We start from the raw sequence: 27,041 nt of genomic DNA on the forward strand, positions 1-27,041 counted from the left end.
ACATGCGAGCAGAGGGAGAGCAAATCTTTTTTCAAAACAATGTTTATTTTTGAGAGAGCAAGTGTGCATGAGAGCTGAGGGGCAGAGAGAGAGGTGGACAGATGATCCAAAGCGAGCTCTGTGCTAACAGCAGAGAGCCCGATGAGGGGCTCAAACTCTCAAACCATGAGATCATGACCTGAGACAAAGTCAGATGCTTAACTAAATCTTAAGCAGGCTCTCCGCCCAGCATAGAGCCCAACACGGGGCTCCATCTCACCAACCGAGAGATCATGAGTAGAGCTGCAATCAAGTTGGACGCTTAACCGACTGAGGCGAGCCACCCAGGCTACCTTTTCTTAACTTCTATTTTTTTCTCTACTAGTTTGAACATATGCAATTTATTTATATTCTCTTACTGATTACACTGGAAATTTTAGCTTGCTTATTCAATAATCTAGAAAAGTAGATAAATATATGTACAACTTTTCCTAGAAAATTTAATGTGTATTGTTTTTGCTTGAGGGTTGTTGGATTTCTTGAAAACTGTGGATGGTTCTTCTATCATTTCTGGAAAATTTCCAGCGAATTTCTTTTCAAATACTAATTCTACACTGTCTTCTCCCTCTTCTCCTTCTGTAACTATTGGACATGTGTCAGCTCTCCTTTCCCTCAATGTCACTTAACCTCTCTCTCATACGTCCCATCTTTGTTTTTCTACACTGTATTCTGGAGAATTTTTTCCAAGTCACTAATTCTCTCTCAGGTATGTCTAATCTGCTGTTAAACTTACCCACTGAGTGTTCTCATTTCAATTATTTTAGTTTTCCTTTTTAGAAGTTTGTTTTTAAAGTTATTTTCGTTTTCTGTTGATATTTTTATAAGACTTACTGAAGTATAATTTCCATAGCCCCAAATTCATCCTTTTTAAATGTGCAATTCAATGGATTTTAGTATCTTCAGAGACTTGTACAATCATTAACATGTTTATCACCCGAAAGGAAACTCATACGCATAAAGCAGTCACTTTCCTTTTTCTTCAGTCTCCAGTCTACTAATCTACTTTCTGTCACTATGGATCTGCTTATTCTGGGTATTATGTATAAATGGAATCATATAATATGTGGCCTCTAGTGTCTGCTGTCTTACACAGCACAGTTTTTAAGGTTCATCTGTGTTGTAGCTTATGTCCCTACTTTATTCCTTTTAATGGCTAAACAATCTTCTATTATATGGATAGACCACATCTTGTATATCTATCAGTTGATTGACATTTGGGTCATTTCCACTTTGGGGTTATTATGAGTAATGCCACGAACATTCATGTATAAGTTTTTGTGCAGATATGTTTTCATTTCTCTTGGGTATATATATATATATATATATTCTTAGAAGTGGAATTGTTGGATCACATGGTAACTCTGTCTCATTTTTTTGAGGAACTGTCAAACTGTTTTAAAAATGGCTGCATTTTTAATTCCCACCAATAGAGTATGAGGGTCCCAATTTCTTCACATCCTTGTTATTGTCCATCTTTTTTTTTGTTATACTATCCTAGTGGGTGTGGACAGGTCGCCTATTCATATTTAAGCTTCCATTTATGTCTTAAAAATATCTAACACAACTACTTTTTTTTTTATTTTTTTCAACACTTATTTATTTTTGAGAGAGAAAAACCGAGCATGAGCAGGGGAGGGGGCAGAGAGAGAGGGAGACAGAATCTGAAGCAGGCTCCAGGCTCTGAGCTGTCAGCACAGAGCCTGACCTGGGGCTCGAACTCACGAAGCATGAGGTCATGAACTGAGCCGAAGTCAGACACTTAACCAACTGAGCCATCCAGGTGCCCTCTAACACAACTACTTTTTATTCTGTTTGATAACACTAACATAGAGCATCTTTGAACTGATTTCCACTCTGTCATTTCTGCTGCTTCCTGCTCATGGTCTTGTAATTTGTTTCTTTTATCTAAGCTTCTTATTGTTTGGGGGAATTTAAATTGGAAATAATTGAAACCTAGGATGGAGGGGGACTTTCAAGAGGATTCCTGTTTGCCTCAGATAAGTGCATAGAAGCATTAACAGAAAAATGTTAAACTAAATTCTCAGCTTGGGGCTTTGAGACCACCCAGGCAGGATGAATTTAGACTACAAAAACTCACATGAAAATCAGTTTATCAAGTCTCAGAAAAAAATTTTTCCCCTTGATTCACTGCCAAAGGTTTGAACAGAGAAGTTTTCTTCCAATCCGCAGGGTGGGAGAGTCGTGGGTTTTTTCCCCCTCCCAACTTCACTTTCATACTGTGGGAATGGTCCTTTGGGGTCTTCTCTTTGGCCAGGCCCAAAAGCTCGGTGTGATCGTTCAATTTCTGTGCCAACTTTGCTAGGCCACAGCGTCGACACTTTTAACATTTCACTTTCTTTCCCCAATCCCCCAGGAGAGGACTATTTTTTTCCCCTAACACCTGCCATCTCTTCTTCCTGTCCAATATCACGCTCTCCTACTTCTGTTGGAGACAGGCATCAGAGCAGAGAGGGAAAGGTCAAAGATAACGGACTTCTCAAAGGTGTTCAACCCGAATGACTAGAACAACGTATGGGAGAGTGTACCCAGGAGGAGATGCCTGCCTGCTGGGGCAAGACGAACTCAACTTGAAATGCTTACCTTGTAAAGACGGTCAACTTTGTAACTAAGGCTCAAAGCGGCACCACATAACAGGAATGCAAAGAAAATACAACATTATATACACATCAGTCAAACCGAAGAGTTCGGGTCAAGGTATCTCCAGCCAAGAGTGGCAAGATTCATCAACCACCGAACTTGAAAAGCCCAAAGGTGAATGTGGAAATTTTAAAAAGACGTTTGGGCAAACAGGAAATAAAAGAAATCCCAGTTGTATAACATAAACGTGTGGGAGAAAAACGTGCCAGTGTAAATAAATAGCTGTTGTCTCTATGTATTGTGACAGGTGATTCTGTCACCTTTTGGCTTTTGGTTTTTTAATATGGTGACACAGTGTAATGTAATGAGAACAGGAGCCTGGCAGACCCGGGCATTACCTCTATGCCCACTGGGTAAGACACTTCACTTCTTTCAACCCAAGTTTTCTCACGTGAAAAACAGGAACACTAATGACAAGGTTGGTATCTGAATTCAATAACACAAAGGGCCTGCCATAGACAGTAAGTAGAAATTATAAGAACAGTATTGCATTGGGGTGGTTGCTCCTTCTCGCTTTCATTTTCTATGTTGTTATTTGAAACACTGCTTCTTCACTGTTTCCATAGCATTCAATACCCTTCTTATGAAAGTAGTATATTCATGGGGCACCCAGGTGGCTCAGTCAGTAAAGCGTCAGCTCAGGTCACAATCTCATGGTCTGTGGGTTCAAGCCCCGCGTCAGGCTCTATCCTGACAGCTCAGAGCCTGGAGCCTGCTTCGGATTCTGTGTCTCCCTCTCTCTGCCGCTCCCCCACTCACACTCTGTCCCTCTCTCTCTCTCTGTCTCTCTCAAAAATAAATAAATAAACATTAAAAATTTTTTTAAAAAAAGAAAGCTGTACATTCAGCAGTTTTTCTCAGCACAGGTAAGTAAACTGTAAATTCTTTTGGTCTATTAGAAATTACCTTGATTTTATGTTCACTCCTGAGGAATAGTTAATAAGCACATGCCATTCTAGGTCTGACTTTAACCAGCACTGGAAGATATCATTCTTTTATCTCTGGACTTCTGTCACAACAGCAAACTGCTGTGAGTCAAACTGCTGCTTTACAGGTAATCCACCTGTTCTCTCTAGTTGTTTTTGAGATGATCGCTTTGCAGTTGTTTCTATAAACGGTGTGGTGCATGTGTGTGCACACACATACGCATTAAATGCAACGTATACACAGAATTGCATAGATCTATACCAACAATTTAACCACTATTCGAGGCAAGAAACAGAGGATTATTGACACCACATTAGCCTCCTGTATATCATACGTCTGTCTGCCCCAGGAGTAATCACTAACCCGGCTTTTACGGTAACCATTTCCTGGCTTTTGACCCTTTCAGACCGACGTCTAACAGTAACTTACAACAGCTAATCCAAGCTTGGAAACATCTTATTTTCGCACAATTGCTGTATAGCATAAACTGGTAATGTGGCGGTCTCTAGGAGGGCTGCTTGGTGGCCGGAGAGCAGCAGTAAGGACTTGTTACCATATGTCCTTATGTCTTTTAGAATTGCATCATCATTTGCATGTATGGCCCTTTGAAAAAAAGATAAATAACAATACAGAAATAAAAGGGGTGTCAAGGATAAAGCACATGGAGGACAGCAAGACAAATTTTTTTTTTTTAAGTATTACGTGTAAATTATTATGAGTAGTTGCCTGGGAGGAGAAATTGGATGAAATATCAAAACATCCTCTTGAACGCATCGAACAGCTTATATATAGATTATCGAGGAATCAATGGATCAAAATCTAACAAAAGTGAAGAACCCCAGGTAAACTCAGCACTTAATACCACTTTTTTGTCATAGGAATATTTGCCAAACCTGAAGAAAAAACCGTGATACAGACTAGTGTTTTGGCCGCCTCATCAGCGTTAGAAAAGCAAAAGTCATTTCTCTCCACCCGTTCTAACAAAGGGATTCTCAAAAACCACCCCCTTTTGGCTGGAACCCTGAGGGGCTGCACCCTTCATACGCGGGCCCTGCCCCAACGTGCAGCACAATTTCCAGCCACCTGACTTATTCAGAAAACGTTGAGGCTTGAATTTAAATTAAGGAGCTCCAAAACTAGTTGTGCGCCCAGGCACCTGGCAGACGCAGAGGAAAGTCCCCCCCCAGAGGAAAATACCACCATCCCAGGCCTTCGCTCTCTAGACGATACAGATAGGTTAGAAGTGGCAGAGTTGTGATTTTAAATCAAGCTCTTTTGACCCTAGAGCCTACGTTCTTCAACTTTACTAAACTGCCATGGGAGAAATTAGGGATATATGGGAAAGCAGGTCACCTAATCCAAAGTTAGGAGGTGTTGAGATTTCTTACAAAACTTGCAGAAGTGATCAGCCAGCACGACAGATGTGTCCAAGGACAAGCACATTCTTGTTCATGGAAAGGGTCTGGTCCCTTTTTATACACGTTCAATTTGGGGAGAGCAAGCTGAAATCTGCTGCTAATTTCTACCTCACTGATCCTTACCTGGTCCTCTAGGGCCACAAGTGTCCATCTGTCTCCACTGACAGACCTTTGTATGTTTAAGGATGGTTTTGAGGTCATCCCTCCCTCCCCTGCCTCGCCTTCTCCAGGGCAAGCGGCCTTTTGTCTTTCGGTGAAAACTCAATTAAATCGTTTTTATTTTTAGCTCCTTCAGCATTAGACAGTCACGAATGTGGATGGTTCAGTTTATCTATGTCCTTCGTAAAATGGTATCTGGGACTAAACCTAAAACTCTAGGCATGGTCTATAAAGCACAGGGTCAAGTAAGACTATCACTCACCATGCCATAAGTTTAAAACCAACTGCTACAGTAGAAAAAACCCGCATTACTGCAATAGAGACAACTATAAACACTTTCTTTAAGCATCTGAGTGAGAGCTATCTAAGATGCTTACATATTTTTCAAGATGTGTCACAACTCCTCAGGTTCTAGCCAAACTGGTCTTTGGTTCTTCAAATAAGCCGCAAGCTTATTTGATATCGAGGAAGCCTTCTCAAGGTGTGTTTGCTCTACTGAAAAAGCTCTCTACCTCCCTGAACCACCCTGACTCCCTTTGCCTGGTTGGTTCCCACTGGGCTCAACCCTAGCTTATGCCTCAGCATCACATTTTTAGGGAAGCCCAATTAGGCTCCTCTGTTTTAGGTTCCCATCACCCTTACAACAGTAAATATTTTTATAATTACTCATTTAATGACTCTTCTTCACTAAACAATAAACTTCATAGAGGCAGGGACTAATATTAGAGCATTTTTCCCCCCCAAACATATTCCACTCCCAAAAGGGCACTGGCAATGGCATACTTTCTCTCCCTGCAGACTTTTAGGACTCTGATATAAGCCTTGAAGGTCTCTCACCTCCCACTACCCTGTACTTAATTACACAGAACTAATTGGGGCGCCTGGGTGGCTCAGTCGGTTAAGCGTCCAACTTCAGCTCAGGTCATGATCTCACGGTTTGTGAGTTCGAGTCCCGCATCGGGATCTGTGCTGACAGCTCAGAGCCTGAAGCCTGCTTTGGATTCTGTGTCTCCCTCTCTCTGCTCCTCCCCCACTCACAGTCTCTCTCTCTCTCTCAAAAATAAATCAAGATTTAAAAAATTTAAAAACTAATATTCACCTCCTGCCTTACTAGAGCACTTAGCCATTGGGGTCTACTGGGGCATTACTGGATCAGACTCATTCAACATACTGACTCTATCTCCCCAGCTCTACCAGCTCTGTATCCATTGCAGACTCTGCCATTTAACCAGGGACCACTTCTGGAAGCCACGGCTTCTTAGGGTTCAAGGCAGTGAAGAGGTCAGCTGGCTTGCCCAAACCTAGGCAACTTAAGTTTGCCCAACATTTGCCACAATGCTTCTGAGGTGATTCGAAGACATATAGGTTGGAAAAGCTATTGTAACATTTTAGTCTCCCCAGAATCCACATGCCCCACAACTACCCATATTGTTATAAACGGAAATAGAGATGAGGTTGATTTCATACCTAAGGAATTCTGGCAGCTTCTTCCTTTTTTTTTTTAAAGCCTTGTTCTGACTCTTCAGAAGTCTACATCATTGTCAGCCCTTATGGGATCTCTAAGCATCAATTCCTGTGTTCGTAGGATTTATGTAACAGGGAGAAAACTAAGTTAATATCAAGAAAGTCATAAAAAAATTATTTGGAGGAAACCATTTGAGCCCAAAATATTCAATTTGTAGAAGTATGAAAACAGAACCTCCCCACATTTGGAGGAAAATGTCAAGTCATAGTTCAGTCACAAGGACGACCAAGGGGGGGAAAAAACAGATTCAGAAGTTCCTTGTCCTAGTTTATTGCAATTGTTTGAATACCATCCTTGGAAATGGAATTGTTACTGTGTAATGCTTCACAATGCTCTTAGACACCCCTGGTTGGTATCCAACACAATCTTCACCCAAGGCGGTATAAAACAGCTCTACATCCAATGGCCCATGGTACACCATGTGCTGACCCTCTAGACAAACACTGACCTACCTATTTAACAAGTCTTTGGCAACACATTTGCAAAATGTCAAGAAGCCACAATTGTTCATTCCTTTGTCCATATAAAATGCCTTGTTAAAATACAGATACTAGGTTTCTGGTATTCTAATAGCCAGTTGAAGAATTCTATTGAAAAAAGAAATGGACATCTGATACAATCTGCTTTCGGTAAACTTGTGATCTCTCCCCTTCTTTCTTGTCTACATAAAAAAACAAAGCAAAACTGTGCTTTTAAACAACTAGGATTTGTCTTTTGCTCAGGAGCAATAATCCCAAGTTTATAATTTCTAGAACCTTTCTCTCCTCTTTGAGCAATCCTGGAGAATGGAAGAGTTGCTAGAGTATTGTCCAGTGTTGCTAAGCATGTTATCTCCCCTGCTTTAAGTCAGAGGTTGCATCACAAACACCGATAGGGTCCCAATGGGCAACAGAAACGCGCCCAGTGCAGCAGGTCATGCTGGAGGCAAAAAACCCTGCTAAGCCCAGACTAAAGTGGCCATCATTCGGCTCCTGACAAACTGTCACCACAAAGTCCAATGGGTGTTTCCAGAGCTTCAGAGCTTTCCAGAGCTAAATTTCAAGAGAAGCTGAAATACAAAACATATTCAAATGTGACATCTCCTTATTTTTAAGTGTTAATAATTAGCTCTCACATTGGGCCAAACCATTTCAATGGGCAGATATCGTACACAGGATCGTTTAAACCCTCGCTCTAAGCTAACAAGTCTATTTAGGTGTCTGTTTAAAGGGCGGGGGGGGGGGGGGGGGGAGGTACCAAAAAGTCAAATTTGGAGCTCTGATTCTCTCTTGAAAAAACGTTTATTTTTATCTCTTTCCAATCTAAAATATTACCCTCCTTGCCCTAGAGCACAAAAGTAAAAGGAGGTGATTACAAGCCTACCAAGGAAGGAAAAAAGAATGTAACCACCACTCCTAAGGAGAAAGCTTCACACATTCTTTGCTCCTGTTGTAAACACAATGCTGCAAAAAGCTCTTAGATTTTCACTCTTACCCTTTTTGCACAATAGCATTCCTCCTTGGATATGTGACCTCTTTCCACCTTTCACAATTTGAAAAATCTGCACTCACTCTTCGGGTCCCATCCCTCACCCTCCTCCCTGTCCCAGCCAAGACAGACTGCAAATGAGCCCAATGTGCAAAACTGAGCCCTTTCTCCTTTTCAGAATTACAGGCTAAGGAATCTTGCTTACTTTTTCTCAGCATTTTCTGAATTGTTTTCTTGGTGACCGGGATCCACTCATGCCCAAGTCATTATCTGCTATCGTCACCTCCTAGCATTTTGCAACATTCATACAAAGCTAGAAAATCACTCCCTAATTTCTGGTCTTTACATACCTAAGTCAAATTCCATTAGCAACAAACAGTTAGCATCTAACTTTTAAGCGCCTGATGCTACATGGCATGACAAATATGCTCTCTATATCCTACAGAAGGAGTGCTGGATCCAGGTCAGAAGAATTCCCTACCACGCAAGCATAATACTCTATGGGGCACTTAAATACAGAACAGACTGGGCCAACAGCCTTTGAAGTCACTTATGTCAGCATCAGAGGCACCTGAACATGTAGCTAGAATCTAGTGTCCGACTAAAAATACCTAGCCTCTCTTGTTCTTGGAAACCATGTTAGAAGCATAAGGATCGTGCAATGAGTCTTCTATCATGGAAGTTCCACTTGTATGCCTTTGTTTAGTTCAGAACAGAGAAGTTAACAAGATATTACAGAATGGAAACGAAGGCCAGGCATCTCTTAAGTTTATTGGAGAATTCTTAGTTGGGAGAGGAAAGATCACAGACAAATAATTCATAAAAGATAAAAACAACAATTAATTGCAAATTATTACAAAAGTAATTTCTGAAATGTTTATTTTGAGCCACTGCAAAAACAAAATTATAGTGCATCCTGAAGTTCATATTTTGATAAATGAACATATTAAATGACTGAAAAGCCAAAAAAAGTCACCGTTATACAAGATCTTAATGTAGTAATTCTGCACAAATAAACAGCTACGATTACTCAAAGCTGCTTTTACTATATATATATTAAACAAGAATGTGAATTACTTCAAACACTGCACAAGTAACCAAAGTTAGCAAATCCAGCAATATTAAAACCTGATATTAAATAGTATTCAAACATTACAGCAAAAACAAAACAATGAACTTCTAGAACTACAATCCTACCCATGTGAAAGGAATGTACAGGGATGGAAAAAAACAATAATAAATAAATAAAGTGACAAGAGTGACCAACACTGCATCTGCGTCTTCAGAGCAGGAATCCAGTAAGTGAGTAAATGTGTGCAGGGTCTTTTGCTAAAAACGGAAACAAAAATGCATTTCACTTTTCGCTTTAGTATAATCACGTAATTCCCACTGATGCTCTAACTGTCTTGTGCTGGTGACAGGTGGGCAGGGTTTTCAATGGAAAGCATTTTCCCTACACCCTGAGTGTGGATGCATTAATATTTTTTTTTTAAACTGTGGAAAGTTTCTTTTGAGAAATATAAAATTTAAAGCAATATACTGATGGGAAAGTGATAGTTATTTGTGAAAGAATACTACTAGCTAAATAATTAACTAAGAAGACATCTGACTCTGGACTCTGATGATGAGTCAGGGTTAAGGTCTGCGACTGGGAAATGTGCACTGATGTCAAAGCCATGTGAGTAAATGATCTTTCACTTTATACATGGTACATTTAATAAGTAATTAAATTCTCCTGCCAGCAACATAAAACCCTTATTTAAGCAAAATGGAAGTATTATGAATTGAATTAATTCACGTCAAATATCTGAAAGGGTAAGTGGAACATTTTTCAAAGTATAAAGATGTTATCACGTATATTCACCGAGTGAATACTCTCAGAGGTTTTATTACTTCATTAAATTCTATCAACCATCCCAATAGATATTTTAATTTTCGTCTGTGATTTACAAATGAATCATTCATTTTGTATAAATCAGGAAGTATTTTCAAAATCAACATTAATAACATCCAAAATATAAATGTAGTTTAAACGTGGCTTGGGAAAAGACTATCAAAGAATTGTTACATTTCGGTCTAAAATAATGTTCTAAAAAAAAAAAAAAAAAAAACCTATCAGAAGGCCTCGTCCACTTTCTTCCCACAGATCCTTCAAGGGTTCTGAAATTGATAAACAGAATTCAACTCAACGCACATCACAACTTAACAGTTCTGAGTAAGACATGGTAATTTCGTAAGAGCCAAAATGCACAGAATGGCAAGATCACAATGTTATATAATACAAATAGGTCAAGTAGATCTGTAATAAAATAAGACGGGTAGTCCTCAACAAACAGAGCTGTTCTGAAGACTGGGCAACCAAACAGACGGAACATGTCTTTGGAATAATCACAAAGTGCCTTTAAAGAATGTGAGTTTAGACTGCACTTGATTAAAAGATACTTCTCTCCCTACAAGGAGCTTTAACTCACGCTTCTTTTCACATCTGCCAATACTTAATATTTTTCTCTATGCCCCTGCGTGAAACTGATACAGGGGTAGAGTTCCACTAGGATTCTTACCATGCATGCTAACTAACACCTAAAGACTGGTCTGTCCTTACGTTGTGGCTAAATCAGGGAACTCTGAATCCAGCAAAGCTCCAGGTAAATGCAGAGAAAACAAAGACAGGAGGAAAATCTTCAAAATGATTTCTACCATAATAGAAATAAACATAAACACTTTCAAGCACAGAAAGTTTTAATGAAACTAATATATTTTCACTTTAGCTGAAAAGAAAGTCCGAACACAATCTGGCTGTTAATCACACCCATACATATATCCAAGTTACTAAACACAACTTGATAGTTATATACTTGTAAAAATTCAATCCAAGCTTAATAAACCATAAATCTGTGTTATCATCAACAACCCAGGTGCCAGCATGTATAAACCCAGTCCAGTGCTGCTAAATCTCAAGTTCTGAGAAGCAAAAGACAGAAACAATTCTGGTTATATACATTTCCTGCATTTCTCCACCTTAAAAAATACTTGAAGAAACTTTAGGCAAATTTATTTTTAAGGCTCACTCCATTTCTGTATCTTAAGTTGAGAAAAACCAAAGCTTACAATGTAATCTCAAAATATTTAAGTGGCTTTTGGTATTTTTCTTACAAAGCAAACTTTACTCTCTCATTACAAAATACATTTCTCTACCATAATTATTAATTCAAATTAATGTAAGTGCCCTTATTCCTTGCCCCTTGGTGGGTGCTATGTCTTCTACACTTTGTGCAGCTTCCAGAACAGTCAGTGCTCAGGGAAAAAGAAAATGCAATGGCAGGAAAAAAGAAAATGTAATGGAGCAAAACCAAAGCCCCCAACAAAAGGTGATTTACTCTAGATTATAAAATCCACTAATGGAAGAACCAAAAACTCACACGCGCATACCCTCACGTACAAAACCAACACACAAGCACTATTCGAGTCAACTTGCAGTTTCTAAAGACAAGGTAGTAAAAAAACACAGAGCCCAGAAAAATCATGTCAGTCAACTTTACAAAACAGTGCAGATACTATTTTATCGGGAGAGGGAGCCTGGGCATCCCTTCTTTTTCTAGAAAAAGCTCATCCTTGCTAAGAAGAGAGTTGTTTGTTTTTCAAAAATCCAACAGTGAAAATTATTGGGCTTCTCTAAATGCATTTCCATATTAACATTAATTTTTAAAATTTTAACATGTTTTGCACCTTTATTTTAATTTATAGGATAAATTAGGGATGCAAAATAGTTAAAAAAAACAAGAAATAAAAATTCTTACTGCACAATCTTTATAGACATTTTATTTTAAAGCACCTTTTAAATGTCAACAGTGGGTTTCTAACCAAGAAAACAGTAAAATAAAAAAGGGCACAAACCCACTAGGCAAGTCAAAAATATTCCTCTACACACACACACACACACACACACACACACACACACACACACACACTTTCATGCCAGATGGATTGGCAACATTAGCAAATAATGTCATTTAATGAAAGGCTGGGGAAACTATCATTTACGGTATTTAGAGAAACCTAAAATACTAACGTTTCTAAGAAATTAAATAGTTTGGGGGGATTCAAAAACCTACCAATAGCTGAGCTATGAAAATAAAAATGACTTTTAAAAATAAGAAAAAAATTCTATTGGGGGAAGAAAAACCATTAGCCTCAAAGCTATTTTGTCAGATTAGTTCTTAACAGGATAGCATTTGTCTGCAACGTCCTTGGCCGCCTGGGTGCGGTTCATAGCAGCACTAACTTGGATGCAAAAAGAATGCTGTCAGTCAGTGTCCCTGAAAACCTCATGGTCAGACCTTCCGTCAAATCGGTGTTCTTAGGATCTTAACACACTATGCACGTGTCTAGAAGAATAAATGAAGATCATATTTGACAGAGATTACAAAAGTATGAACTATATATATACAACGTGGGATGACGGAATGCGCTTTTAAAAAGCTCTATCTACTTCCCTCCCAGTTCACGGTAAGTGGTAACAGTTTACCCTATGCATCCTTATCTGTTACTTCCTCTCCCCAAACAATAAAATGGACCGGCTGTGCGTTTGTTCTATGCGTTTTCCAAGAGCCAGTCAAACAGTGACTTGCACCTCTCCTCCCCCGGCGTCTTCTCCCGCATGTCATAGTACCGCAGCACAGCCTGCAGGAGGTCCCCCACCTTCCATCCCTTTCCTTGTAGTCGTTTTGAAAGCTAGGAAGAAAGAAAAGCATGTCCAACATTAACCAAAGACAATTTTCTAACAATCAAGTTTTCATTTTTATTTTTAATATCAGATCACTGTAAGAATCCTGCTGCCTGTGGTTAAAATATTATTCCCCAGTTTTATAATGAAGTCTTCTCCACTAAATCACCACCCCTTTACACAAATTAAACCCTCTTGCTTCCTGCCTTCGACAAACACATCTCCTTCACAGAATGACACTTTGGGATTGTTGGGAGACAGAACTCCACAAACCTCACCCACCAGATAGTCTGTGGGAGTCTAGTCTCCATTTCTACACCAAATTCTTGACCTAACTAAATACATCTGCCACACCCTCAATCAGGAACATAAAATAATAAAGATAATGTCAGTCTTAATAGAACGATGTGGATTTTTCCTTTCACAACATGCAGTGTGGCTTTTTTCTGGAATACACACTCTGGCCTCAATGGAAACATGGCTTTCTAAGTTAAGAAATGTTAGTGTTTCGACAAAAAACAACCAAAGTAAATAAATATTGTGGTGATCATTTCACAATATATACAAATATCAAATCATTATGCTGTATACCTGAAACTAATATAATGTTATATTTCAACTACACCTCAATTTTTTTTAAAAAGTAAATACAGGTTTAAATAAACTCTATTGTCACCAGAATCAGAACATGTCTTCACTCATTTTTTTTTCTCTTTAGTCCTGTAAAAACTAATTTTGTAATATAAATATGCTTAACCTTTTTAAAAAGTATCCTTTCAGAGATATAATTCACAGAGCATACACTTCATCCACTTAAAGTTTACTAGGCAATGGTTTTTAGTATACTCCCCCGTTGAATGCAACTCTTACCACAATCGATGTTAAAACATGTTTCACTACACCAAAAGGAAAGCTCTACTTATTAGTAAACACGCCCCATTTGTCACAAACCACTCAACTCTAGGCAATCACTAATCTACTCCAGTCTCTATAGATTTGCCCATTTTGGCCATTTCATATAAATGTAACCATAAAACATATGCTAGGTTACTTGGGAAGAGGTCCCTTGCCCCAAGCACTAACATGCTCACGCTCAGTTCTACTGAAGGCCTTCCTTAGTCCTCAGTTTATCCATGACTAAATGACTTGAAAATGTTTGCCTCTCTACAGTCAGTTCTGACACTTTTCCTACCCATTCCTTCTCCCTGACAATTCATTCCTTGAGCATCTCTTTCCGTCTTATTTTCTCCTTCTGCTCACAAACAGAAACCTAAACTAGAAAACTCCAAAAAGTCCAAGTAAAAACAAATTACAAAATGCCAAAAAAAATTATTTTTACCAAATGCCTTTTTCACGTATTTCTTTCAACAATATCTTTGTAAATCCTAAACCAGGAATCAAGAGTAACTGGATTGTTCCTTTTTTGTTATTACAGATCAATATATACTGGTTACTCATTGGACTATTCTATACCTATAGGAAGATTAAACCAAAATTCTGGTAAGGAAAATTCTGGGACAAAAACCTTAACACTATAAACCAAAACTGTTGACTAACAAGGTGCCTGGCAAACAGTTAAGTAAGTTCTCAATAAAGACATCCTATTAATGCATCGAATCTGACTGTTCTATTATTAGAGCCCTATTAAGTCCTCAAAGTGGTTCATGATCCCTTATGAAATGTTTAAACCTTTACTGGCTTTTGAGTATGCTAGTGTCTCCCACTAGAGAGGCTAGATTAACAGGGTAGGAGACATACTAATTACAAGGCACAATTATGAATCAATTTAAAACAAAGAATAACTCAGTTTTTGCATACGAACACATGTTTATTAACGGCACCTAACTTGGAGTACTTAGGATGTGCCAGACACTAGATTAAGCATCTTTTTACATCCTCACAAAAGCTCTGTGAGGTAAACGCCATAGTCATTTTCACAGTGCAGTTAAGGACACGGAGACTGGGGAGCTTGCCTGTGGTTATGGCACAGCGGACATCTGGACCCAACTATGAGACTCTACCACCTAAACGTTTACGCCCTCTGCTATCAAGGGGCATCTTACTAGACCAACCACGTGACACAGAGTAGCACGTACGGCGAAACGTATCCTCACAAACACTCTATACGGCAGGTCCTTACTTGTATAAACTCCTTCTTCGCAGAGTCATGAAGACAAAGTTCTGCCACTTCAGCCTCTGAAGCGACGAGCCACTGAAGGATAATCCTTAGCTGGGGGTCTACTGTGCACGGCTCCATGTCGATATTTGTAATGAGCAGAATCTTTCGGTCTTGCTCCAAACCTAATATTGACATGTAAGCAATATAAAGTAAAACTCATCAATTTGATTCTCAACACCTCTGGTTTCCCAGGATAGGTACTTTCCATTTCTTAAGATTCCAGCCAATGCTGGAAAAAAATCCGTCCTTTCTTACTCCTATGTTGACATCAACTAAAACATTTATTTGAAAGGGCAAAACAATTCTACAACAAAGGAGTAACACTGATCGTCTACTGAGAGCACAGATGTAAAACTCTACTTTGAGGCACTGAATTCAGATCCTTTATAAGTGCCATAATTTGTGTCAAAATACAATACACAGGTAAAGAAAGAGAAACCAAACTATAATTACCACCAAAATAGAAGTGAAACACAAAAATACAATCTCAAATAAATAAACCTATTAAATGGACTTTAAGAAAGCTGCTTGAACTGAGAGAAGGAAGCAGCAAGCCCTTGTATCACACGTATTACATCATAAGTAACGTTCTAAGCTCTTCTGCTATACAAACTCCTGGAATCCTCACACCCACCCTATGAGGTGGGAACTACGTGAGAGATGTGAGGCAAAGAGAGATCCAGAGTATGACAGTGGGGAGGTGGCTGAACCAGGATGTGAACACAGGCAGTCTGGCTCCATGCTCTGTGTAATCACTTCATTCTTTAGGCAGAATGGGGGAAAAAATGTCATATGCAGCCACTTAATATCCCAAGCGCCAGACTGGGGAATTTTCTGGCACTCCTTGATAAATAAAAAACTGCTCTCAAGTTTCCTTTTTTAATGAGAAGTACGTTTTCAACATAAGGAAGGATGAATCGCTGTTGATGATAAAACTAATGACCTGTGGGCCCATATCAAGTGTTTACCCACTCCAGCTTAACGATGGCTGAGCAAAAAGCCGAGCTGAGACGAGGGCCCTCCCACACAAGAGATGTACGGTGGGCACGCTGGCAGACATCACGCCAGTTTGTACCAGCAATGGAAATTTGGTGGTGGATGGCCCTGATTCTTCTTGAGGGCACTGGAGGGCATTCTAGACTACCACTGATCATTTTTAGGATGTGTTGGTTCCTAATTTTTTCATTTAAAAAAACGGATCCGTGTCACGCTTTAAGATAAACGTACTGCCTTTTTCCTCCTCTCCCCCCACTGACTCTCAATCAAAAACGGGTCTAGTGCACTATGATACCAGGCGTGGCCTCAGGGCCATTCAGTGAATCCTGCAGAGGTCATGGGGTCGGAAGCTAAGTCACCTCAAGACTTCTCTGTATTACTGGCTTTCTCAGCTCAGAGCTCCTGGCTCTTTGGAGAGGTTACTAAACTCCAGCAAAAAGGGAAGGAGCTGACCTACTGCAACTATAAACAACAATGAAAAGTAGGATTTCCATAATTTTGAATCTTTCTATAAATTCGTTTCAATCCATCTCCTAATTTACCAATTCCTAATTTAACAAAATTGAAAGTTGGCCACAATTTTCTACATGATGAGAAGACTGGGATCTCAAAGGTGAGTGATGGCATGGCATATATCCACATGTAATTCTGATTTCTATCTATTCACAAAAGAAACCCTAAAGAGCTTGCTAGTGCCAAAAGTAAACTTTGAAAATGAATTTCATTATTTATATTCACCTGTATCTTCTTTTCTCTTATTCATTCCTCAGTAAAGTCAGTTAAGTAATGACTAGTTCATTAGAGAAAATACTCACCACACGCATTTACACCATGTACTGCCTTTGGAATAACTTTGCTCACAGGCATGACTTGGGAAAAAGGATACAATTTTTCTAGACAAAGTCAACACTCTTTAAGTCAACAAAAATAAAGCAAATTATTACCCAGCCTATCTGTGACTCTAAAAGTATTGTCCTACTCCTACTTCATATCTGATGACAAAAACTTACTTCTAGAAGCCCGATATGAAGAATGTCTATTGAGCAGAAGCATTGGCACTAAAAAATAATCACCTCAGTTCGGAGGATTTTATCTCAAAAACCGGTACGTGACCTCCCTAAATAAGGAAGGCATAATTGGTGACAAAACTGATTGGAAACTCAGGTATTATGAAAGTACATTTCAAGAAATTCATTTGGGAAATTTTCTCAGTTTGTCTACTTGCAAAGAAAGGATGAAAAAAATCACTAGTTCAAAAACAGTATCTCAAACAGTATGAATATTTTTAGGTGTCACTAGAGATTGTTGGTATTTTCATAATTAAAAAAAATAAAGATTTTTGGAAAATAAATCAATAGCCATCTAATCACAATGAAAATTCAGCTTCGGCACGGAAAGTTTCTATGTTCGCTCAGATATTCTAATATATTTGAATTAAGCATTATAAATGATGGTCCACAACTCTGTGACCAATGGTGTCCAGTATTTACATACTTAGAACTATATTCATCAAAGAAAGAATTGAGTATTTTCTTCAAATATGTATATGTTTATGTATGTATATGTAACATACATATGTATGTAACTCATATGTATATGAGTTTAGGAATAGAATTGAGAGAGGGAAGAATTTATTTTAAAATATCTTTTAATTTTTATTTATTGATTTATGAAAGATCGACATTAAAACACTAATTCTAGAAGCTACTAGTTTGGGAGGAAAAAACTAGGGCATATGCCATCATTATAATAAATTATATCTTATAATGTAAGGGTTTTATGTTTTTAAAAAGATAATTATACAAAGAGATTATCATAAATTTCCCTCTCCAATAATTAAATAATTCTTTTAAAGCATGTCAGCCTTTACACCAATGGGCAGGCACTTCATTAGTTTAGCAATCAAATAGTACAAATTGTTTAACAAAGGACCTGACATTGGATACATTAGTACAAGAATATCCTGATTTGTAATGTAAATACCCCGATTTATAATAAAACTGGAGACTGACAAAAATGGACAGGTTAAAGACTCTTCTAGAACCTTATACAAAAAACACGCAAACACTTTGAAAAACAAATCGTCAATTACCTTCTACATCATCCTCATGATCTTCATCTTTATCATCTGGCCCATCACTTTTCAAATAAAAAGAGCAGAAGCAGTTAAAAAAATGGCTTTAGTTAATAATAGTATTAAAACTAATTCTTAAAACGTGGTAAAGAATGAATGTTACGATGATATGTGACACTTAAAAAGGGAAGAAATGCCAATAAAAAAGGAAGCTTTGCTTCTCACACCATTTCATGTTAAAATCTGAATTGTAAATGATGCCTAGATAGGTCATCGATAACTAAGAGGTTTTACCTTACCGTGATACAGAACATCAAGTAATTTCATGATAAAACTTATTTTAAAATAACTTAACGCTGAAATATTCTACTAATTTGGTTTTAGATAACACAGCATTTGAATTATCACAGAATGCCATGAATAATTATTAATGCTTCTGTTGATCCCATGTACATATTTTTTAACAGGGTAAAAAAACACCTTTTTCCTACACTTTTCTTATATATGAAATAAAATTACATACAAAAACAAAATAAACCAATAAACCCAAACCCCAGAAATCCTGTAGGAAGCAAGCTCTTTTTAATGAAATAATAATCGGTAGAATGAAAAAGAGCAAGCAGAGCAACGCATGCATAGACGCAACACATTTTGCAATTAGATGTCAGTCATGTCTTAGCATAATTGAATTTTTTCATTAGATGTAAATTATCAAGCAGAATCACGTCCAAATATAGGAGAAAAGCAGACTGAAACATACTGGCACTGTAACCCACATTCTTTTAAGAATATGACATCATGCATTAGTGTGAAAGACTCATCAGTTTTTAAGTTTCTGGACTGGACCAACCTGTCTGTTGTTGGAAAGGATAAATTGTCCTCATACAAATCTCCTTCTAAACCAAGACTGCTCCAGCTACTGCTGTTACCATTACTGCCAGAAGAAGAAAAGAACAGAGCTGAACCAGAAAATGAATAGTAAAGAAGACCTTGGTTTTCCTTGGAACAGCTTCTGTCAGTGGTAACTGGGAGGTTCGGAAGCTGCCCCGGAGGAGTGGGGCATCCTTGGAGGGAGAGACCATCACTGCTACTGGAAAAGGTACTTGACAGCTTCGGACATTGAAAGTTTTCTTACTTGCCCTCAACAGATCAGGAAAATTATTCTAAACCTGTATTTATTTTACACATGAACATAACAGAAAGACTTTTAGGACAGCAAATGGATGCACAAAGTAAGAAGCTTCACGATTTAGTTAAGGTCTACGACAAATCTTGGGATATAATTTGTAAAAAGCCAATACCCTTCAGTTTGGGTAAAATTTTAAAAAGACCGTAGGTTAACATTCTCTCAGCTCTTTAGACAGCGCAAACACTGATGGGCTGGGTAGGTGGGGATGAAATGACAGGCACAAAAACATAGCCCCGAACAGACCTTTTGTACCTACTTGGAGAAAAGATGTTTTCTGATTTTAAAATACTCTTATTATGTCAATGACCTTCATTTCATACATTATGTATAATTCAGTAGGTGGCAAATATTATACACTTTCTTCAGAATATGGAATAACCAAGGCTCAGTTAAGCAATGCACCTGTCTGGTGGGCCAGTCACCAGTGCCACACAGAGAACTTCTTGAACTACCTAACTAGAAGAAGAAAGCAACTAGATTCTCAAACTGCGGCAAAGCAATAAAACACAAAAAGCGACTGTGTTCAGAAACAAAATTAAGTTAAAAATTTCAGATTAAAACCTAAACATGCAATTTAAAATTCTAAATCACTAAAATAATTAGTAAGCACATTAGTTCGCAGTGATAAGCAGCTTATATTTCCCCACATTATGCTAGGCAATTATAAAAATTAATATTTATGCAAACCAAAATTTTGGTTCTAAAAAGTGAATTAACACAAAATCATCCTCTGTGCATCAGTAGATGTTGACAAGGTTACCAACAAAGGGACAATTATTTAAACGTTATAAAGAGTTTCCAAGCAATTTCAACAATTTGCATATCCATCTTTACTCTGGCACTATCACACTGTCACACACTATAATGTCTTCGAAAATAAAAGCTAAAACTGAGCAGTGCCTTTTCAACCTATGTTCAAAAAAATATAGCTCTATCATAAAACCATTAAAACAACCAGAGTTATGCCTATGTAGCCTGCTGTCAAACAAATCGAGAATGGAAAAACATGGAGATACCGAAGGGACAGACGGCTGTGAGCCAAAGAGAAAGAAAAAATTGATGATCTCAAACACTTCATTTACATCTACCAATAGAACGATTTTTCCAAACAAAGAAAAATACTACAAAATTAAAATTCTTCCTCATTCCCTGACAACAATGACCCCTCCTTTTAATTAATAATAAAAACCCATCACCTAGATTTTAAGTGAACATGAAAAGAAATAACAGCTGAAGAATGTAAAGACCAAAAATTCAAACTCCCTCTATTTAACCTCATTCCCTCACCTCTGCTGCCCCTCAAAATGGATCAGATTTAAAGTTAGGACCATAGAATTTTTCATCTAACCAGGACACTTTTGGAAATGAAAGAAGTCACCATTAATAACTATACCAGAACAGCAGAAGCAAACCAGGACTGTCCTGAGCAATGATCATCTGACATTAATCCAACACAAAACAACTTAATTTCTTCACTTAACAGTCTTCATATTTCATTCTTGAACACTGTCCTGTTTCCACCATTTTCTTTTATACCTTTTCCTATTTCCTATCTCTTCCTATTTGTGTATTTTCCTTTTACATCTTCTCATGTTTCCAATGTCTAGAACAGGCATACCTCCAACCAGTGGGAGTCTAGGGCTAAAATTCTTTATTGTGGTTTTCAGCCATATGAAGATGACTATCAACTTTGACATATCTCATAAAGATGATCTCAAAACTTCTGCAAGCCCGGCCCCACCTCTTACCTAATCCACTATATAACTACTAAGATTCACAGACTGCTTGAAGTACTTGAAGAGATGCATGTACCAGGTCTCTTCCTGATCAAATAACTATACATTCCTCATAAACACTTGTGTACTTTGAAATTATTGGTTTTTTTTAACTGTTGCCCTCTACTAAACTTCCTATTTAGAGTGAAAGCACGTAGAGTGTCCAAACTGGAGTCTTTTATCTCCTATCTGATTTCTGTACCAGAAAACAGCACATGTCATCAAAGACAATACATGTGAAGTCATGTATTTTAAGCGTGGTCTCTGAAGCACCTGCATTAAAATCATCTGAGGTGGTTACCAAGCATGCAGATTCTTGGGACCTCCGATGACCTAACGAATCTTAATCTCTGGGAGGTGAGGCCCTGGAACCTGTATATTCAACATGCACTCTACCAACCCTGGACAGGCCCTAGTTTTTCTTTGTGCTTGAACCTTAATAACCACACAGCATAAGAGTTCTTATTAAAACTGTGCTCAGGGGCGCCTGGGTGGCTCAGTCGGTTGGGCGGCCGACTTCGGCTCAGGTCATGATCTCGCGGTCCGTGAGTTCGAGCCCCGCGTCGGGCTCTGTGCTGACAGCTCAGAGCCTGGAGCCTGCTTCAGATTCTGTGTTTCCCTCTCTCTGACCCTCCCCCGTTCATGCTCTGTCTCTCTCTGTCTCAAAAATAAATAAACGTTAAAAAAAAAAAACAACAAAAAACTGTGCTCAATTAAAACTACAGGTGTGTTTCTGACAAAATGCTATCAAGCTAAGTTTTTCCCATCCCAAATTCAAACAGTTAATTTTCTGAGCCAAATGTATGTACCCATGTTAAACATAATCATTTTAGTCTCAGCCTGATTTGGTCTTTTTGAAACTTGGTTCTGTTAAAGAGATTTTTTTAAATGTTCGTTTTAAGCCATTCACACATAATGAGCACAGTAGTCCCTTCTTATCTGTGGAGGATGCATTCCAAGACCCCCAGTGGGTGCCTGAAACCACAGACAGTACTGAACCCCATATATACTATGGTTTTTTTCTTTACATATCTACCTACGATGAAGCTTAATTTATAAATTAGGCACAGTAAGAGACTGACAACAAAATCTAACAATAAACTAGAATAATTGTAACAATATATGGTAATAAAAGTTATGTGAATGTGGTCTCTGTCTCTCAAGACATCTTATTGTATGTACTCACTATTCTTGTGATGAGGTGAAAAGATAAATTGCCTACGTGTTGAGATGAAGTGCAGCCAATGATGCAGGCACAGTAACATAGTAACATAATGTTAGGCTACAATGACCTTCTGACAACATGTCAGAAGGAGGGCCATCTTCTTCTAGACCTTGACTGACTGCGGGTAACTGAAACCACGGAAAAGCAAAACCACAGATAAGGAAGTGGGGAAGGACTACTTACTCTCCAGCACTGATAAAATGCAAAAGAGGACAGAACCAAGGACAGAGCCATCAAATCGGACAACATCCTGCAGAGTTCTTCTACTGGCGACAGGCCCCTTAATGCCACGGGCCACTAACCCTGGTTCTCTCATTTTAACCCCAGGATTTCCAAAGCAACAACATCAACCCTCACGGAAATTCTAGAAACCTGTATTTCTCCAAGATGAGAGAAGAATTTTAGTGTTAACTTCCTATACCAGGTTAGAGTCATGGAAAAGGCCACATGATGTTTGTGATATTACCCCTACGTCCCACTACCACTTTTAAAGACTGCCTTTTGGGAACTCGATTTTAAGATGTATTGGTGGTTTACGCAGCATTTTAAGAAACTATGACAGAACAGATGTTCTATAAAAATATTAATACTGGTTAATCCAAGCATCAAACAAAATGCTCTGAGATGATGTGTTCTAACAGGTGAAAAGCCATTTCTTTTCCTTCCTCCCCTCCTTCCATGGTCTTCTCGCCTCCCCCTACTGCTCAGTCACTTCCAAGGGTTCTGTTCAACTGAAGCCTCACAGGGTCCCTTCCACAGCCTGAAACTAAGAACCCTTTCCTCTCCCTACACTCAGCTGTGGAGGGCATTTATTATTTCCAATTATCAATTAATGTGGGTCAGAATTTATGGCATTTTATAGTTTAGTCAGGAATGCCTTTATAGAGTTAAGAATAGAAGAAAAAATGTACTGCAATTAATAAAATATTCAAAGGAATGTTATTATGAACAAAATTAACTAAGAAAAGTTATATATGAGGTTAAGTGCCTTCTGCTGTACAAAACCGTATTTTTATGATGAGTTTATGTATTATTTCCAGTCAGTCACATATAAATGCTCTAGGTCATTTTGTTCCTCAATAGCAGGCTAAGTGAGAACTCCTTCTCCAGAAAGATATTACTTTAACTAATAACAAGAAAATTCCAGGGCCATTTTGATACCTTTTACAGATAACTGTCCTTTACCCCAGACTAGAAAGAAAAAAGAAGTACCCTTTTTAAAGTAAGAAATACATTTTTTCCATCAAAACTTCACAAAAGTCTGGGAAAATCCTCAGGGTATAAACCCAAATGTATGCAATATTTTTCATATCAACTACTGGCACACCCAAAGAAAATTAGCTTGGCTTGTTACTGTATCTAATACATGTGCAAAACCATTAGAACCGTATTATGGATAATAAAATATGTTTTGAAAACAATGGCAGAATTTTCAAATTCATAATTCTTAAACCCCCGGTGTGAAGCTACTTCTGAGGTCTGAGGATCACACGTACAACTTCAGTTACCTTTCACTTAGGTGATGAAAACTGCTGCTCTCATCCTGGTGTTCATCTTCAAAACTTAAATTGGACCAGCTGCCAGTGCTGTCATCACCAATACTGAGGTTCAGCTGCTGGCTGCCCAGAGACTCAGTTGACTGAAAGTCTTCTATTTCTTTTGGACTAGAAGGAAGGAAGGGAGAGAGGGAGGGGAAAAAGAAAACCAATCCGAAAGCATCAGATTCTGAATTCTAAGGCTATCAATTTGACGATAAAGAGGACAAAAACAAGACACAATATTCAGAGCCACACCAGTGGCCCATCCAACACTTTGTGTCTGCTAATGAAGAGACTTTGTAGGAGAGCATACTAATTTCAAAGTGAACTGAGCTCTATCTGTTATGGATCCACCCTAGTGCTACATTTATCTAACTTCTCTTTAAAGCAGTTCATATTTTAACTGGGACCTTAAGTTTACCACCTACTTTTAAGGCTGTACTTTTATTTGTACTGACAGGAAGCTCTTTCTGGCTTTAAGAACAAAAAAGCAGTTTGAGGAATTCAAGTACTGTCAATCAAGCCTACAGTCAAACCAGCCAGATCTCTTTAAAATTTTGAGCATGGATCATAACCCTTCTCATTATTTTTTTCAATGAAGAAGAGACATTTACATTTTTATTCCATCTTCACAAGAAAGACCATTCACTATTCAATTACTCTAACTGCCCACTCTATATTTTGTTCTCAACTTAACAGTTTAAAAATTGTATTTTTAAAGACGAGGAGGAAAAATGTTAGTCTTTTGATCAAAACCTTCTGGTGGCCTCTCACCAATCAGAGTCCAGATCCTTATACTTGCTGGTATGATTCCCTCTTGTGATTCCCTCCATCTTGTTTCACCTCTTACTCTCCCCAGCTCACCAATGTCAGCCATGCCGCCTCTGTGCTATTTCCCCAACATGCACAATCCTACCCCTTTGTCTGGTACCAATTCCCACATGACTTCTTCTCTCTTCACCCTGGGCTCTTGGCTCAAATGTTACTCAGTGTTGCTTCCCTAGCTACTGCCCACCATCCCCACCTGCTGCCACTGACCACCACCATCCATCGTCACCCCACCCCACCCCACCCCACCTCTACCCACCTCTCTTCTTTTAGTTTTCCTCCAAAGCCCTTATCACTCTGTGACATATTTCGTATTTTACTTCTTTGTCTTATTCCATTGGAACATAAGCTCCAGAGAACACATATTTTTGACCGTCTTACTTATTTCTGTATTCCCAGTGCCTGGGATAGATCCTGAACTGCCCACCCCCTTGGGGGCTATCCTCATTTTATATTTAAGATACAGCAACCAGAATTATAGTGGACGGGCACATTACAGTTTTGAGCCATAATGGAGCACTCCTTTGTTCTTTTTTTTTTTAACACTTCTCTGGAATGTGCCACAATCTAATGGTTTTTTGGCTGAAATGACCCACTAGATGAGGTCCAGAGAAGAGTTTTAATGACTGTTGAGTTATTCTGCCTCAAAAATAACAGCTCAGAATACAGTTTAGATGTTTGCTCTTCTAAAAATGCACTACCATATAATTCCCCATTTAATACTCACATACCACCCTTCTGTACATTATAGCTCTGTGAAATATTTATGGTTATTTTCACGAATCAAACATTTGCAAGAAAGGGGACACTAGTGAAAGAATCCAAACGATACCTTTAAAAATAATCCATCTGAATGAATCCCCCTTAAAGCTTCAAAGGCAAACCATTTTAACATCAGAAACAGAAACTGGGAAACAGCACACTATACACACTAGAGTCAACTTTTAACGATCAGCACTTATAGAACCCTAGCCCAGTTATTAAGAAAAGAAGAGAAAAGGGAAAAGAAATACAAAGCAATATTCCACTGGCCTTGACAAAACGTTGGAATAGACAGCACCAGCTTATATGAACAAGTCCAAGGGCTGACTTACTCACCCAAGGGAGTAGGAAGGGAAAGTGAAAATACTGAGCTATCAATAATAGCATTTGGCAGGCCCTCGAAGGATGTCTTAGAGACTCCAATCTAGAGGTGAGTCTCTTTTTCTCCCACAGGCCTGGGGAGGCGCACAGGGAGAAACATTTAAAATAGTCTGAGGCTAATTTTATTTGAGGAAGATTGCTACAGGGGTAGAAAAGCCTAGTTTACTACAACTTATTTATCCATATATTTATTAACCACTTCTTATATGTCTATCATCATATTAAGAACTGATAGGTAATCATGAACAAAGAAAATGCAGGTCTAGGACAAAAGTTTGCAAATATTTACCATAAAGGGCCAAAGAGCAAACACTTAGGCACCGTTGGCCACAGATCTCTATTCCAACTACTCAATTCTGCAACTAAAGCATAGAATCAGCCATAGACAATACATAAATGAATGAGCACAGCTGTGTCCCAACATAACTTTATGTGAGGAACATAAAATTTGAATTTCATATAATTTTCACGTCACAAAATAGTATTCTTTTGATTTATCAACCACCGAGGAAATGTAAACACCAGTCTTAGCTCACAGATGATTACAAATAAAACAAAAAGCAGTGGCCAGATCTGGCCCGTGGGTTATAGTGTGCCAACTCCTGCTCTAGGAGAAAGGAGGCTGCCTGGTAGGGACCGCCCAGAAACAGCTCAAGAGGACGCTATGGAACAACTGCAGTCCAAGGTCCTCAACAAACCATCTCCCTATTTTAAGATGGCTAAGAAGAGAGACAGACATTGCCACGGCTTTGACAAAAGCCACTAAAAAATCTGAGAAAATCCTGTGACTCCATTAAATCCCACCCCGACTCTAGGAACTTTCTCTTTTCAGTGGGACTAGCAAAATCCTACCAGCTAATAACAGTGATGATCCTGATGCTTCCCAGGGAGGCAAAAAACGTTAAAAGCGCAAATCTGAACTCAAGTGTCAGAGTCTCTGAGCACAAGACACAGCACAAGACCCTGTGAGGCTCTTAGAAATGTCCCCTTAGATAGGGGCCTATCAAGAGAAGGGAGGGGCGCCTGGGTGGCTCAGTGGGTTAAGCGTCGACTTCAGCTCAGGTCATGATCTCGCGGTTTGTGAGTTGGAGACCCGTGTTGGGCTCTGTGCTGACAGCTCGGAGCCTGGAGCCTGCTTCAGATACTCTCTCTGTCTGTCTGTCTGTCTCTCTCTCCCC

The 27,041-nt window shown here is 38.6% G+C and overlaps 1 protein-coding gene across 8 annotated transcripts in view; it reads right to left on the minus strand.

Annotated features, from left to right (window-relative positions):
* Positions 1–11,950: 11,950 nt before the first annotated feature.
* Positions 11,951–27,041, minus strand: part of AKAP11 (A-kinase anchoring protein 11) — a 46,295-nt gene continuing 31,204 nt past the window's right edge. For 7 of the 8 annotated variants that reach the window (XM_042977224.1, XM_042977252.1, XM_042977232.1 and 4 more), the window contains 5 exons: positions 23,863–24,018; positions 19,016–19,099; positions 18,184–18,230; positions 15,057–15,217; positions 11,951–12,924 (listed from right to left, as the gene is read on the minus strand). In XM_042977224.1, coding sequence (XP_042833158.1) covers positions 12,784–12,924; positions 15,057–15,217; positions 18,184–18,230; positions 19,016–19,099; positions 23,863–24,018 — 589 coding nt within the window. In that variant the 3' untranslated portion in view covers positions 11,951–12,783. The remainder of the gene's footprint in view (positions 12,925–15,056; positions 15,218–18,183; positions 18,231–19,015; positions 19,100–23,862; positions 24,019–27,041) is intronic. The other variant, XM_042977265.1, reaches the window with a different exon arrangement.

The sequence above is a fragment of the Panthera tigris genome, chromosome A1 (assembly GCF_018350195.1).
Source record: "Panthera tigris isolate Pti1 chromosome A1, P.tigris_Pti1_mat1.1, whole genome shotgun sequence".
In the NCBI taxonomy this organism is placed as follows: domain Eukaryota; kingdom Metazoa; phylum Chordata; class Mammalia; order Carnivora; family Felidae; genus Panthera; species Panthera tigris.